A 15897-nucleotide genomic window follows, 5' to 3' on the forward strand; every position below is an offset into this window, starting at 1 on the left:
ACTGCCAGATCATAGGGTAGCTCTATTTTTAACTTTTTGAGGAAACTCCATACTGTTTTCCACAGTGGCTGCACCAGTTTGCATTCCCACCAACAGTACAAGGGGGGTTTCTATATATCCACATCTCTGCCAACACTTGTGGGGTTGCTTGTGTTTTTGATTTTAGCCATTCTGACAGGTGTGAGTTGATATCTCACTGTAGTTTTGGTTTGCATTTCCCTGATGATGAGTGATGTTGTGCATCTTTTCATGAGTCTGTTAGCCATCTGGATGTCTTCTTTAGAGAAATGTCCATTGATGTCTTCTCCCGATTTTTTAAAGATTTATTTATTTTTTAGAGAGAGAGAGTGTGCACGAGTGGGGGAAGGGGCAGAGGGAGAGAGAGAATTTTAAGCAGACTCCCCACTGAACGTGGAGCCTGATGCAGGACTTGATCTCAAGACCCTGACATCATGACCTGAGCCAAAATCAAGAATCAGACACTTAACTGACTGAGACACCCAGGCACCTATTCATGTCTTCTGCCCATTTTTTAATTGGATTATTTGGTTTTCGGGTATTGAGTTGTATCAGTTCTTTATATATTTTGGGTACTAAACCTTTATCAGCTATATCATTTGCAAGTATCTTCTCCCATTCAGTAGTTTGCCTTTTAGTTTTATTAATTGTTTCTTTCACTGTGCAGAAACCTTCTATTTTGAGGTCATCCCAATAGTTTATTTTGCTTTTATTTCCCTTCCTTCAGGAGGCATATCTGGAAAAATGTTGCTATGGGCTGCGAGGCCTTTTTAAACTAAAAACTGGTAATTCCATTCTTACAAATTTTGTAGCAGCAAGACATAAGGAATTCCTAAAAATACAAACACTAAAATACCAGTAAGAAGTCTTCACTTCTTCCTAACTTTCTCTTAGAGAGTATCAGGATATAACTATAGAGGGGTGCCTGGGTGGCTCTGTCAGTTTAGCATCCAACTCTTGATTTCGGCTCAGGTCATTATCTCAGGGTTGTGAGATCATGCTCAGCGTCGGTCTCCATGCTGGGCATGGAGTCTGTTTAAGATTCTCTCTCTCCCCCTCTCCCTCTGCCACTCCCCTCCATCTCCCTCTACTTTTCTCTCTTAAAAAAAAAAAATCAGAGGGGAGATGAACCATGAGAGACTATGGACTACAGGAAAGAAAATGAGGGTTTTAGAGGGGAGGGGGTTGGGGGGGATGGGTTAGCCCAGTGATGGGTATTAAGGAGGGCATGTCTTGCATGGAGCACTGGGTATTATATGCAAACAATGAATCATGGAACACTACATCAAAAACTAATGATGTACTGCATGGTGACTAACATAACATAATTTTTAAAAAAAGGATATAACTATAGAGGACTTTAAAAATTGCAATATTGTGGGGGCACCTGGGCGGCTCAGTTGGTTAACCATCTGACTCTTGATTTCAGCTCAGGTCATGGTCTCAGGGTCCTGGGGTCAAGCCCCACGGTGGGCTCCATGCTCAGCGGGGAGTCTGCTTCTCTCTCTTTCTCCCTCTCTCTCTACCCCTCTACCTGTTCACTCTCTCTCTCTCTCAAATAAATAAATACATCTTTAAAAAAACCCTGCAACACTGTAGGAGAAGTAACTCTTTCAGTTGTTTTTTTTTTTTTAAAGATTTTACTTATTTATTTGACAGGGAGAGAGAGCACAAGCAGAGGGAGCGGGAGAGGGAAAAGCAGGCTCCCCACAGAGCAGGTAGCCAGATGTGGGGCCCAACCCCAGGACCCTAGAATCATGACCCAAGCCAAAGGCAGACACCTAACCAACTGAGCCACCCAGGTGCCCCAACTCTTTCAGTTTTAATACACTTTTATACTACTTTCATTAAAATATGCTATGCTAAAAGTAGAACTATATCTTCATTCTTGAGACTACCCTCAATTCCAAGTAACCAAATAATTTTACCACTTCCTATGAAAATTCCTATAGATTTATCTTTCATTACCCCATTTTTATGTATACATGTTTTTAAAAATATTTAAAAATATTTTTTTAAACTTACCCTGAAACATGCAACATCAGCAGCATGTAGAAAACAAAGAAGAGATTATGAGTATACCAGAAGATGTCATAGTTGGAAACTCTGAAAAAACAAATAACTTCATTTCAATTCTATTTTACATTCCATCATTTCAGACACGTCACAATTGAAGAAAGTTAAAATAGGAGTTATCTCAGATTTATCTATTAGTATCAAGTATTAACACACCATGCAGAGAGAACTGACAAAATTGTAACTAACACTTTATAATTTTGAAGTTTCTTTGTATTTCAAATAAAGATACATGGAAAGAATTAAAAGAAAATGTTTATTTTAAAGTTATGATGATATAAGATTGAGGAGTAGGTTATAGGCTGCTAATATGTACTTTTACTGTCCTTTTGATCAATATTCTCAATTTCCAAATGATATCTAAAACAAATAATGCTCCCATCCCAATACATATTGTAAGAGTAGTCCAAAGGAAAGTCAAATTGAGAGAAATTAAAGAAATGCTCACTAAAGTTTTCTATTGTTTTCCTGAATGGCATATATGTTAAAAATTAACAGTGTTACTTACTGCCCTAGGGGAGAAACAAGAGTCTGAAAAGGAAGCGGTATGATAAGCACAATCTATGATATTTTTGAGAAAAGTAAAAATACTAACAGTTACTTCATTTGATATACCTGGGTGGATATTCATATTAGAATCTTGGAGGTGGAGGGCAGAAATTGGCAAAAGCTTCTTAGAGGATTCTGTTACAACCCCTAGAACCTTTTAGAACCCCTGATTTAGGCAGTATCTAATTGATTGACATTTACTTCATCCACAGCTTTTGCTATCATAAACAAGATCATTAACATCTTCGTAACATACGACTTTTTGCACATATCTGATTCTTTTTGAACCTAAATTCCTAGAAGTGGAATTGCTACATCAAAGGACACACATTCTGTTTTGGATACGCATTGCCCATTGCTCTCTGAAAACATTTATCAATTACAAACCCCACTGTAGAGGAGGAGAGCCTGTTACTCCAAACCCAGACTCCATTTGATATGTTTTCGTTATTTTGTATTAAGTGGAATTGGTTATTATTTCCTTTCTGTGTTATTTGCTTTTAATTCTTCTGTGATTTATCTCTTCATTATCCATTTCTACAGTGTATTTTTCTTAATTGTTGTGTGTAAACTATTTAAATTTTAAGCATGTACTAGTTCCATATAATTACAATAATTTATTATTGGGCAAAATTTCTTCTAAATCTTTAATGACATAATTTTTTTTACAGTTACCTCTAATTTATCTAGAATTTCATTCACATAAGCCTTATTTTCCTCATAACTTTGTAATGGCATCTTTATTATTCAGCGGCTCCATATATATAGCAAAGTGTCTTTCAGGGCTTTCGATCAACTCTGTCATTAGGTCCAATTCCTTGGTCATTTTTTTTTTCTTTTTTAGAGTTTTATTGAAGAGTAACTAATTCACAAAAAGAAACCACTCATATTCAATGTATACAATTTGAGGACTTTGGATACATGCATGCCCCCACAATATCATCACCACAATCAATATAATAAATATAGCCATCACCTCCAAAGTTCCCCTTGTGTTCCTTTGCTTTTTTGTTTTTGTTTTTGTATAAGAACACTTAAGATCTACCCTCTTAACAAATTTTTGAGTGCACATCATAGACACCATGTTGCACAGCAGATCTCTGAACTTATTCATCTTTTTTTTATTATGTTATGTTAATCACCATACATTACATCATTAGTTTTTGATGTAGTGTTCCACGATTCATTGTTTGCGTATAACACCCAGTGCTCCATGCAGAACGTGCCCTCTTTAATACCAAAGAGGGTCAATTCCTTGGTCATTTTTGCAGTTAAGTCCTCCTCTGTTTTAAGTTACTGAAGCTTAATCATGTTAATGTTTAGTAAGCTACCGTCCTCCTTTTACTCCTCTCTGGAACATGTACTTGGATCTTCCCTCAGATGAACTTTAGAACTGTTTTGCTGAGTTCAAAAACAAACAAATTTTAGAACTGTTTTGCTAAGTTCAAAAACAATTTTGATTGGAATTGCAACAACCTATAACATGATTGAGGAAGAACGCCATCATTATGGAGTTATGGAATAAAGACAGTCTTTATTCAAAAATCTCTACTTATTTCTCTCAGTGAAGGTCTGTTTTTTTATATAGTTTTCAGTAGTTTCTTATTAAGTTTATTTCTAGATATTCTATGTTTTTGTTGCAGTTGTGAGTGGTACTTTTTTATTTTATTCTATTTCCAAACTGATAATAGCTATTATATAAAAGCCAATTTTAATATTTGTTTTGTGTTCATTTACCTATTCTGACTCTTTAATCTGGTATAATACTATTTTTTCCCATAGTTCTCTTGGATTTTCTGGCTAGACAATTACATGTACCTTTCTGGAAATAATGATGACTTGTTGTTGCATTCTTTTTAATAATTCTATTTCTAATAATTATAAATGTTTCATTTTTTATCATATATAAATAATGGCAGAATTAAAAATATCACTTTGGTTTATTTCATAATTTTCTTAGGAATGTATCTTTTGTTTCTTTGGTAAGTATGATCTCAGCTCTAGCTTTTATATTTTTTAATTCTATAAAGGAAATTAATTCCTAGTTTATTCTACTTATTCTAATTCAAACTAGAGCTCAGATTCATTTACCACCTTTTAAAAATCTATTGATATGAAAATATGTTTGTATTCCTGTCACCTACTATTAAAATATATTACTTATTTTAATAGATTGACCACAAATGGACCATTGGTGAATTACTAGACTATATTCAACTACTCAAACTACGGAGCCATTTATTCACTTCATTTCTCTAATGCTTTATTTCTTCACTGGTAAAGAGAAAAGGTAGAAGATTATCTCCATGATCCATGGAATCCATGGGGATTCCATGATTCCCCCAGGGGTGCATGGATGGCTCAGTTATTTAAAGCATCGACTCTTGATTTCAGCTCAGGTCATGATCTCAGGGTTGTGAGATCAAGCCCCACATCAGGCTCTGCACCAGCAGGCAATCTGTTTGAGGATTCTCTCTCTCCCTCTCCCTCAACTCCTCCCTCCCTGCGTCCCCCACCGCCATCTCTATCACTCTAAAATAAATCTTTAGGAAAAAAAAAAGAATTCCATGGTTCCCCCAATAAAGTTTGGAGGAAAGTAGAGTTGGTTTTATAATATCTTTTAAGAAATGAAAAACGGGGCACCTGGCTGGCACAGTCAGTTAAGCAGCCGACTCTTGATTTCAGCTCAGGTCATTATCTCAGGGTTCTGCAAATGAGCCCCAAGTTGGGCTCTGTACTCAGAGTGGAGTCTGCTTGGGATTCTCTCTCTCTCTCTCTCTCTGCTCCTCCCCCCACTCATGCATGAGTGGATTCTCTCTCTAAAATAAATAAATCTTTAAAAAAAAAAGGAAAGAAATGAAAAACTAAAGATTAATAAACAGTCACTGAATTATTATGAGCACAAATGTAATGGCTCAGTTGAAAATAGAAGCTGATCTTTATATTTCATTTTATAAAACTCTCTCTCAATTAAAGACTTTTTTTTCTAGATGTAGAACACTCATAATCTTCAATCTTGCAAATAAATGTCAGATGCCCTAATTTTCCTTCAAGAATACCTAAAACTGAAAAATGAAAGTTTTTTAATGAATGCTTTACTTAACTAAAAGAAAATTTCTCCCCACAAAATTGGCACTTTCATGCACTGATGTTAGAGAAAGGTGATTTTTAATTCTTATGAAAAGTCTTGGGTGCCTGGGTGGCTCAGATGGTTAAGCGTCTGCCTTCGGCTCAGGTCATGATCCCAGGGTCCTGGGATCGAGTCCTGCATTGGGCTCCCTGCTCCTTGGGAGCCTGCTTCTCTCTCTCTCTCTCTGTCTCTCATGAATAAATAAATAAAATCTTTAAAAAAAAAAAAGTCTTAAAAATGTGCTTACAGTTTGACCCAGCCATTGTACATCTAGATTTTTTCCTTAAGACATAACTGAAAATGTATGTGTTCAGAAGTACAAGGATAGACTTATTTTAATACTCTGTTGGGTAGAGGAGCCTGGGTGGCTCAGTCAGTTAAGCATCAGACTCTTGATTTCGGCTCAGGTAATGATCTCAGAATTGTGGGATTGAGCCCCATGTCTGGCTCTGTGCTCAGTGCAGTCTGAGATTCTCTCTCTTCCTCTCCCTCTGCTCCCCAACCCCACCCAGCTTGCTTGCACATGTGCTTTCTCTCTGTCTCTCTAAAATAAATATATAAAATCTTAAAAAATATTACTGGGCAATTATTTTCAAAGCATGTATGTGTGTGTGCATGTGTGTACATTTCCATTAAATTTCACATCTCAACAAGTAGAATGATTTGGGATTCTTGAATATTATGTATTATCTCTTCTTTTTGCTTTCTTAACCAAAAAGTTTGACCAGAAACATAAGATGCTGTAAAATATTATGAAATAAGAATGTATCCATCAGAAATAACATGTGAGAGTGCTCATGAAAATGTATACCTGCAGTTGCTCCAAGTCTTGTAACTAGATGAATAAATATGCATGCAGATATTTCTGATTATTTTAACAGATGTCAACTAACCATATTTCCAAAGCTTCATTTAGACTACTACATTAAATTGCTTCAAAACAAACTCACACCAGGAAATGAGTTATAAAATGACAGGGATATATTCCTTTGCCTACATGCTGAATTCAATCTCATGTTTCATAGAGATACACTATCCTTCAGATGGATGACCCTGAAGAACTCAAATTTCCTTAGTCTTTAGAAATTCTCCATGTGTTTCCTTACCAACACAGAATATTTGACTAAAACAATGAGAATTTTCAAAAACAGGAAATGATACATAGAAATGTCTCTACTTCACTCTTAGTTATCCAAAATAGTCCATTGACCAGAATATTGATTGCATTGGCTAAGCACTCCAGTTAATCAAGACTTTTTCTACATATGAAAGTGAAGATAATCAGAGGAAAATCTAAACACTCTGGCCAGTAAACATTGAAATAATGGCTCTGACACTCACCGTATTGCGTATGTAGAAGCTGTAACCATCAGGAAGAGCACCAACACCATGCCGACCCCTGTCAGGCCAGGAACTATAAAAAAAAATGTATATAAGTACATTTTAACTTAAAACATACTGAGAAAAAAAGTACAAAAAATTATTACCTTAAAATCCAAAGTACTATGCTGCTCTGTGGGAAGCCCAATTCAAATCGCCTATCTCCTTGTATGTTCCCTCTCAAAAAAAAAAGCCTTTTCAAAATTAGCACAATTTCAAGGTACTTAGGACAAAGCAGTCTTTCTACCTTTAATGTAAGAGTCCGCCTTAGTATTTTTCAAGTATCCCACTCAGAACGGTGAATGTGTACATACTTCTATAGGGACGTGCTCTACCAAATGTACAAAGATCAAATGTCAGTAATGAAGACAAGAGACAGAAATTAAATATATGTTTAATGGGGAGGCAGGGAGGGGCAGCAGGGAAAAACTTCCAAGGGCATGAAGAAATTTTAAAGACTGAGTGTTAAGATGTGTTCATTGTATTGATAGTGTTTGTTATATATATGTTGATTGTTTCATGGATATATGCAAGAGTCAAAACTTATGAGAGTATGCATTAAATAGATACAATTTATTATATCTTAATTAGACATTAATAAAATTGTTTTAAAGGAGGAAAAAATATACAACAGGGCTGGGTTCACATGGAGCACCCTTTATTGTTTTGGTTTTCTCCCCCACAGTATTAACAGTCCTTTACTCTCTCAGCCCCCCTTTTATGGAACTAGTAGCTGCTTCAGTTTCAATTCTAATAATTTCTTTTGGGATTCACTACATAGAATAATTTTAATGAAAAAATAAACAAAATCTAAAGTTTTCTAAAAACCACAACTTCAAGCGTAGAACAAAAAAATAGTAGATTTCAAGAAAAAAATTATAGTGCTGATGTTTTAAGAACACTTGCAGGCATATTTCCTTAGTATGGAAAATATGCTGTAATCAGGGTTCCTGATATGATATAACATCATTTTTTAACAAAGAAAAAACTGTGCAAGCATGTTGGTTTTCAAACTTAATATTGACGTGATAGATGGCTAAAAATCCAATGTTAGCCCATATAGCATATCCAAAATGCATAGCTGATATGCTATATCAACAAGAACTAAAATCATAATAGTCTCATTTCTTATTATCTTATTCCTACCAAATAAAATATCCTGTCTATAAGTTACCATTATTTACTCTTACAATCATATAAGCAACAGTAAGTCCCAAATGCCCCAGCTGAGAGATTTCATCTTAAATCTATATGGAAAGCTACTGAAACAACTGTATCTCCAAAAGCACAGACGTCCCCCAACTTCTCTCCTTGCCAAAGAACCACCTAGGAAACAGAAGGGCCATCATGAACTATAAGCCACTAGCAGAAGCAGACAAGCTGGGAATGAGAGAAGAGCAACACAGGTATGCATCATTAGAATCCCAACAGTTTAGAAACAGTGGAAAATAACATTAGAAATCTCAGTGGAGTGGAAATAAGTTTCTACTTGTAAAGAGTCATATGAGAAATTAAGGAGTTAGTCTTTGTATAATTAATACTTGGATACTTTTTCTTCCTCAGTCTTCCCAATGTACCAGATTTGGAAGCCTAACAAGACTTCCATTTCCTGATGTGCTTAATCCAAATCATCTCTTCTCTACCCTTCTTTCCCAGGGCACTCCCTTCTCCTCATTTTTCCCATTGCCCCAGGTGAGTACTAACTGCCTAGGGGTAAGAGAAGAACAAGATGATTGTACTAAGTTAAAGGACTAATAGTACAGAAAAATGTTACTTACAAAGAACAACATGCCTATAAAATGACCCAGCCTTTCCACTCCCAAGTATTTCCCCAAAAGAAACACAAACATATATCTACATAAAGATTTGTTCAAAAATATTCATAGCCACTTTATTTTTAAGTTAAGGCCTGTAGACAACTCAAATTTCCATCAACAAATGAATGGATAGACAATTGTAGTATCTGTACCTGGAAAATTAATCACCAGTTTAAAAAAAAATGAACTATATGCAATGACATACATGAATCACAAAATTATTTGACCGAGTGAAAAAAGCCAGACATTCTCCCCCCTCAAAAAATCCCAAGAGCATAAACTCTGTGATTCCTTTTAACTGTGATTCCTTTTATATAGTATTCTAGAATATCCAAACCATTCTCCAGTGATAGAAAGCAAATCAGTTGCTAAGAGGAATAAAGGGCAGGATGCATTATAAAGGCACAAAAAACTTTTTGGAATGATAGATATATTTGTCATCTTGAGTTTGGTCTTGATTTCACAAGTGTATACACACATCAAAACCAATTGAGTAACGTAATTTACATATGTATAACTTAGTGTACTTCAATTATAACTCAATACATTTGAAGAAGGAAAAAAAAAAGAGGAGGTCTTTCTCTCTGGTTTCAAGTAATTAAAAAAAAAAAAGCCTTATTTGACCAAATGAATAAATAAATGGTAGAATCCCAGATGGCTCCATGATGTGAAATGTGTGGCTGGAGAGGCCTTTCCGATAATTGTCTTAGGGCTTCATTAAGGTATACTGTGTTTGCCCACAAGGTTTCTCATGTGGTTCTAAGTATGCCAAGGTTAGTTATGGAATGTCTACCAATCACTTCATCAGGACACCTGAAAAAACTGAGTATGTTTAGTGTAGAGGCACATTTTTCAAAGAATATTATCTGAGCATTAATTCCTTGAGGTATTAACTTCTATTACTCAGGTATTCCTTGAGGTATTAACTTCTATTACTCAGAAGTGTAATACCTATTCCTTGAGTCACAGGACACATGAGTATATTAAAGTCCCTGGGAAGTACTAGTACCGAGAGGCCAGTCTAAGTTTGAACAGATCTTTCCTCAAACATTTAACTAGAGAACTCCTTTTAAGAGTGGAACATGGAAAATGTATTGGAAAGATTGGGGGGGTGGGTAGTAAAATAGTTGACGTCAGTCATTTGAAGATGAAGTAAACAGCTTGGCCGATGGGATGCACATTCTGGGATTAACGGTCCTGTTACTGTCCCTTAGAACAAACCCCAATCTCACTGGATCTCATTTGTAAACTTAGGAGAATCAATTCAATGCTTTTTAATATTCTTTCAGATTTATGAAGTTACATTTTTTATCTAAAGGATTCATATTTGCTTTCTAGTTCCCAGAAGTATAAAAAGACCAGAGTTTGTAATTTATAAACAGACCAGATCAATGAAGAAGAAGTTACTTATAATCAACAATGAAAAGAAAAAATTAGGGGTGCCTGGGTGGCTCAGTCAGTTAAGTGTCCAACTCTTGATTTCAACTCAGCTCATGGTCTCAGGGTCGTGAGATCGAGCCCTGTGACAGGATCCACACTCACCAGGGAGTCTGCTTCTCTCTCTCTCTCTCTACCCCTCCCCCTGCTCACGTGCTCTCTCTGTCCCTCGAATAAATAAAATCTTTAAAAACAAATTATTACAGGGGCGCCTCTGTGGCTCAGTCGTTATGTGTCTGCCTTCGGCTCGGGTCATGGTCCCAGGGTCCTGGGATCGAGCCCCACATCGGGCTCCCTGCTCAGCTGGAGGACTGCTTCTCCCTCTCCCACTCCCCCTGCTTGTGTTCCCTCTCTCACTGTGTCTCTCTCTGTCAAATAAATAAATAAATAAAATTATTACAATTACAATGGTCAAAAAAAAGGGAGTACCTTAAGAAGCTATGCTTTTGTGTCACTGGAATTAAACAGAAGCTGGCTAACTGATTATCTGGATGCTATAAAGGAGGTCTATGTACTAAGTAGAAGAGTTAAACAATTGGCTTTATTTTCAGTAAATATTCTCTGGGCATCTGTAGTGTACTGTTAAGTGAGGAAAAAAAAATGAATCCTGTTCTAAGAGAAATCCAATTCCAATGTGGAAGACAGGATAAGGAAACAAATGCAACCTAGGGCACTAAATGCTAAAAGAGAGCTAAGTTTGAATGTTTTCCAGGTACATCAAAGGGCACCCTAACCTAGCTTTCAAGGACAGCTCAGCTAAAACCCAACATATTAGCCTCTATTACTACATACATTCCAGGAGTCAGGAAGCACAGGTTGGAAATGACTGAGTTAGTCAAAGCTTACTGGACAAAGTTACTTGCCAAAGTGAAGTACACTGTCTCTTTGAATCCTTCAAGTTACGAAGCAAAATCTAAACTTGTTTCCTTAGAAAGAGACATGCTTGTATGTTTATTCTTATTACTTTTTATCTATGCATATTAGATTTGTTAATTAGTTGCCTTTAAAATGAATGACTGCAGTGTACTGCCATTTCTAGATGAAACTGAGGGATCATTTTCATCCATACCCAGATGTGGTCAGAAATATACCATCTTGTACTCATTATCCTGTTGTTTCTAACATAACTGGAAACACAATTCTATTTGTTTATGAGGATTTTTCTAATTGAAATTGGATGCTGTGCATTTTATTCTCATCATACAAGGTATTACCAAATTTGGAAATAATGTAGCAAACGTTTTGAAATGCATGTTTGAATAATCCAATCTTTTAAACTTGTTTTACTTTATAAATTCTTTTTCTTTATAAGTTCTTAATTGGATTATTTTTAACATTTCTTATTGAGTGATCTAACTACCATATTTTATGTCACTCGAACTGCCACAGGCTTTAGTTTCTATGAAACAATAAATGTTAATTTCTCAGTTGTAGATTACGTTGAAAAATATTTAAGGACAGAGAGAGAGAGAAGACTCTATGTAACATTATACAAACTAAAATCCAAGAAATATATTAACTAATAAGAAATAGTCTTTATCACTAGAACATCTAAAAACATGCATGCATTCCTCGATCAGAAACAGGATTTTTCCTAGGCACTGCATCTAACAACGTTCAAAGATAGCTATGAAAAAGTTTTAGTCATAGACGTATTAGTAATACAAAACTAAATTAAGTCTATTTGTAGAAAACGGTCTCTTATTCCTTGCCATCCTTTGATTCTACTTTGTTCTCTCACCTACTACTTGGTAGGGTCAATCAGATGCCCTCGAAGCTCTGGACTCATACTTTAGGGTTTGAGGCTGAGTTCCAAGCTGGGAACTGAATGACTCCTTCTGGCCAGCACACTACTTCTTTCATGAAATGATGTAGCCTGGGACACCAAAATGAGGCTGACATGCTGATTTGGGGTGATTCCCATTGTTTGTATTGACAGAAATTCCACAAGGGGTGCCTGGGTGGCTCAGTCATTAAGCAGCTGCCTTTGGCTCAGGTCATGATCCCAGGGTCCTGGGACTGAGCACCGCATTAGGCCCCCTGCTCAGAGAGAAGCCTGCTTCTCCCTCTCCCATTCCCCTTGCTTGTGTTCCCTCTCTCGCTGTGTCTCTCTCTGTCAAATAAATAAATAAAAATCTTAAAAAAAAAAAAAAAATATGTACCTAGAGTCCTGCATGCCCTAGGGGGAGCCCTACCTCAAACCTGAGAAGCTCACCTTCCAGTGGAAAAGATTATACACATAAGAATAGAAATTATTCTACAATATAGCACTTTACTATGTATCTTTAGGAACCCAGGCCAACAAAAAAGACCAGCTCTGCCTATCGGAATCAGGGATGAATGTGTGCATGATGGGGCATGTCAGCTGAGACTCAAAGGATGAACAGAAGTGGACTGGGTTAAAAAGAGAGAGAGAGAGAATCGGGTAAGAGTAGACGAAATTTAGGTGTTGCGAGAAGGGAATTACAAGAGTATGATGAGATGCCTAGTACGGGTGAAACGGAGGCTCCTGAGGTACATGGGAAGGTTAATGAAACATACTGTCGGGTCACACAACAGAGACTCTCTAGGATGGAGCCAGGAAATTTATGTTTTTAAATATTATTTCTAGTTAGTCCAACACCACTCATGGGAACTTCTGGGAAACAAGACAGAATGGTGGGGTTTCATACTATATGGAGAGATCATCAGCTTCTATACAGGTATTGATTATACTAAGGTTCATATCTTGGTCATATAAGAAATCTTTTTATATGTTTGAAAACTAAACTTTTTCAAACATTTTACATGTCCCAATGTTTCACCTATACTTGGTGAGGTAGAAAATAATATCAAAACAATGAATTTATGAACCAAAACATACACTGATTCATACATAAGGTTTTGTTTTTCTGTTTTTTCTCCTTCCTATTCCTCATCCAATTCTTAAGGCTTACATAAAAAATATGCTTTCAATGAGCAAAGTTGTAAGCAAAACTAAAATTGTGTTCCTAAAGAGAAAACTGTGAAATACTTCATAAGTGGCAAACATCATGCATACATAAACAGGAAAAAAAAAACATATTTTATAAATCTAAATATATAGTTGTGACAGGGAAGGGGAAAACACCAGAATTATCGCTATTTTCATCTTAAAACTGATTGAAAAGAAAAACAATGCATTTGACAGAGCCATGCCTCAGTCTTATATGCAATCTTGATCCTTAATAGGGTGTTTATGATAGCCAAGCCTTTATGACAGACCATCTCAATGACCTAATCATCCTTATCCCTGAAATAATGTGCTAAAAATCCCCCAAGTGCAGTTTTCTGCTTTCATCCTTATAATTATACAGTTGAGAAAGAGAAGAATTTTAGTAAGAATTATATGTCAGGACAAAATTTTGAGATGTTTACACGTGCTTTAACAAATGAATAGTCTAGACTGAGATTTCATGGACAGTATGCTTGAGAAGGAAAAGTAAATTACAGATGAAAAAGGAAACACCTTTCAAGAAAAATAACTGATTTTAACAACTGTTTGTTCCTCCTCTTTTTATATAGGCTTTAAGATCACCAAATGTCCTACTAAATTACTGAGTTATAAGAACTACATCGATAATCAGAGTGCTTGGTGTTTCTTTTCAACACCTTGAGGGTAGGTGCCTATTTCATGTGTATTATCTCCAATACTACTTGCCACAGCCAGGGGCACAAAGCAGGTCCTCAATAACCATATGGCATCACACTGTTGTCACTAGAAGAACATATGGAAGGCAAATGTATTTAGTTACTTTTACTCTTCATTCATCCCAACCCCACTGTTTGCCTTGCCCCTCTGTTTTCATTGCAACTTATGTTTGGTAACATTTGTTCTGGTTGCAAATTTTCCATGTTCTACTTTAACATATATTTAATTGCTGTGTAGTTTGATGATGCTTATTCTCAAAGATTTCCCTGAATTTTCAGAAAGAGCAATGAATAACAACTTACCAGTTGTGAAGAGAAGTTTTCTAGGATCCTGAGAAAAAGGGGAAAAAAAATTGACTGAAAACAAAACATTGATAATGTAAAATTCTACAAGGAATCTGCTGGCTATGATCCATTAGGCATTTACGATACTATTCTCTCAGTGGAAATGAGAAATTCAATCAAGTTTCATAATGTTTTCATGCAACACAGGTTCTGGAACCAGGATATTTGGGCTGGAGTCCTGCCTCTGTCACTCACTAGCAAGTTTCAGACCTTCCCTAATTCAGTTTCTCAGCTGAAAAATTAAAAATATCTATCCAGGGGTGCCCGGGTGGCTCAGCTGTTTAAGCATCTGCCTTCAGCTCAGGTCATGATCTCAGGGTCCTGGGATTGAGCCCTCCACGTCCAGTCCCGCATTGGGTTCCATGATCAGCGGAGAGTCTGCTTCTCTCTCTCTCCTTCTGTCCTCCCCCCTACTTATGCACACACACATACACTCTCTCTCTCTCTCAAATAAAAAATTAAATCTTTTACAAAGAAGACTGTCCTTCTGAGAAAGAAAGAGCACTGGATAAAAATTCAGAAAATGTAGATTTTCATCCTAATGACTAATTACAAGCTAGTAGTAGTGGCCTGAAGCCCACTCTTTGACCAATTGAGACTCAATATCTTTGACTATAATGTGGAAATATTAATATATACTTTGTCCACCATAACTGCCAAACTGCACCTATAAGATGTGGAGACAGAATCAAAAGTGATAAAATATGTAGGGAGGGTTGTTGCTGTAAATTCAATGCAAAGAATACTAATTGAATACTTATAATGTTTCAAATACCATGCAAAGTAGTGATGATACTCAAATAAAAAGGACAGGTTCTTATTACTCAGAATTGTAAAAAGTAATATTGTTGGTGTAATCTGTCCTTTACACTACATCTCTCGTGGTGAAATGGACCTTAGGCAACTCCCTTTCTATCTTCTGGAAAACTGAGGTCAATCCCCAGGAGATTTGTGGATTTGTTTTTCATCCTAATGGTGCTCAATATTGCACAATTTTGGAAATTCTTTCTTAGGCCTCCATTGACTTTGGAGTCAGGCCACCCTATATCCAAAGTGGGAAGCCATTCATATGAAATAATTTCAGAAGCCTTGAATAAGGGCCACTTGCCCAGCAATAGCTCTTCATCCCACTGGGGCCAGATGACTTCTACCTCGGCCATTAGGAACGCAGCTCAAGGATGACCTAGAGGAACCTAATATATAAACAACTAGTGAAAATACAAGACCAGCTGAACAAAGTGGTAATACCAGAAATATGAATAAATAGCTGTGGGAACTCAGAAGATGGAACAATTCCTACTGCCAGGGAATGGAGATGGAATGTGAGGGTAAGAGAGAATTTCGCAGATGACAGGATGAGGCAGATTCGGCTAGGTCATCAAGAACGTGCCACCCAGGAGCTGGAGCGTGGGTCACTATAAATCTGGAGAAGACAGAGAGTACAAAACACAGGACAACACGGTGCATCTTTCTCAA

General features: G+C 36.4%; 1 protein-coding gene across 3 annotated transcripts in view; it reads right to left on the reverse strand.

The window, feature by feature from the left end:
• NOX4 (NADPH oxidase 4) overlaps positions 1–15897 on the reverse strand; it is a 362080-nt gene that overhangs the window by 305937 nt on the left and 40246 nt on the right. For all 3 annotated transcript variants that reach the window (XM_064577120.1, XM_045894592.3, XM_054512172.2), the window contains 3 exons: positions 14380–14407; positions 7115–7187; positions 2044–2124 (listed from right to left, as the gene is read on the reverse strand). In XM_064577120.1, coding sequence (XP_064433190.1) covers positions 2044–2124; positions 7115–7187; positions 14380–14407 — 182 coding nt within the window. The remainder of the gene's footprint in view (positions 1–2043; positions 2125–7114; positions 7188–14379; positions 14408–15897) is intronic.

This window comes from Mirounga angustirostris, unplaced genomic scaffold, assembly GCF_029215605.1.
Source record: "Mirounga angustirostris isolate CCGP_5_RB_7025 unplaced genomic scaffold, mMirAng1.0.hap1 SCAF_13, whole genome shotgun sequence".
Taxonomy (NCBI): domain Eukaryota; kingdom Metazoa; phylum Chordata; class Mammalia; order Carnivora; family Phocidae; genus Mirounga; species Mirounga angustirostris.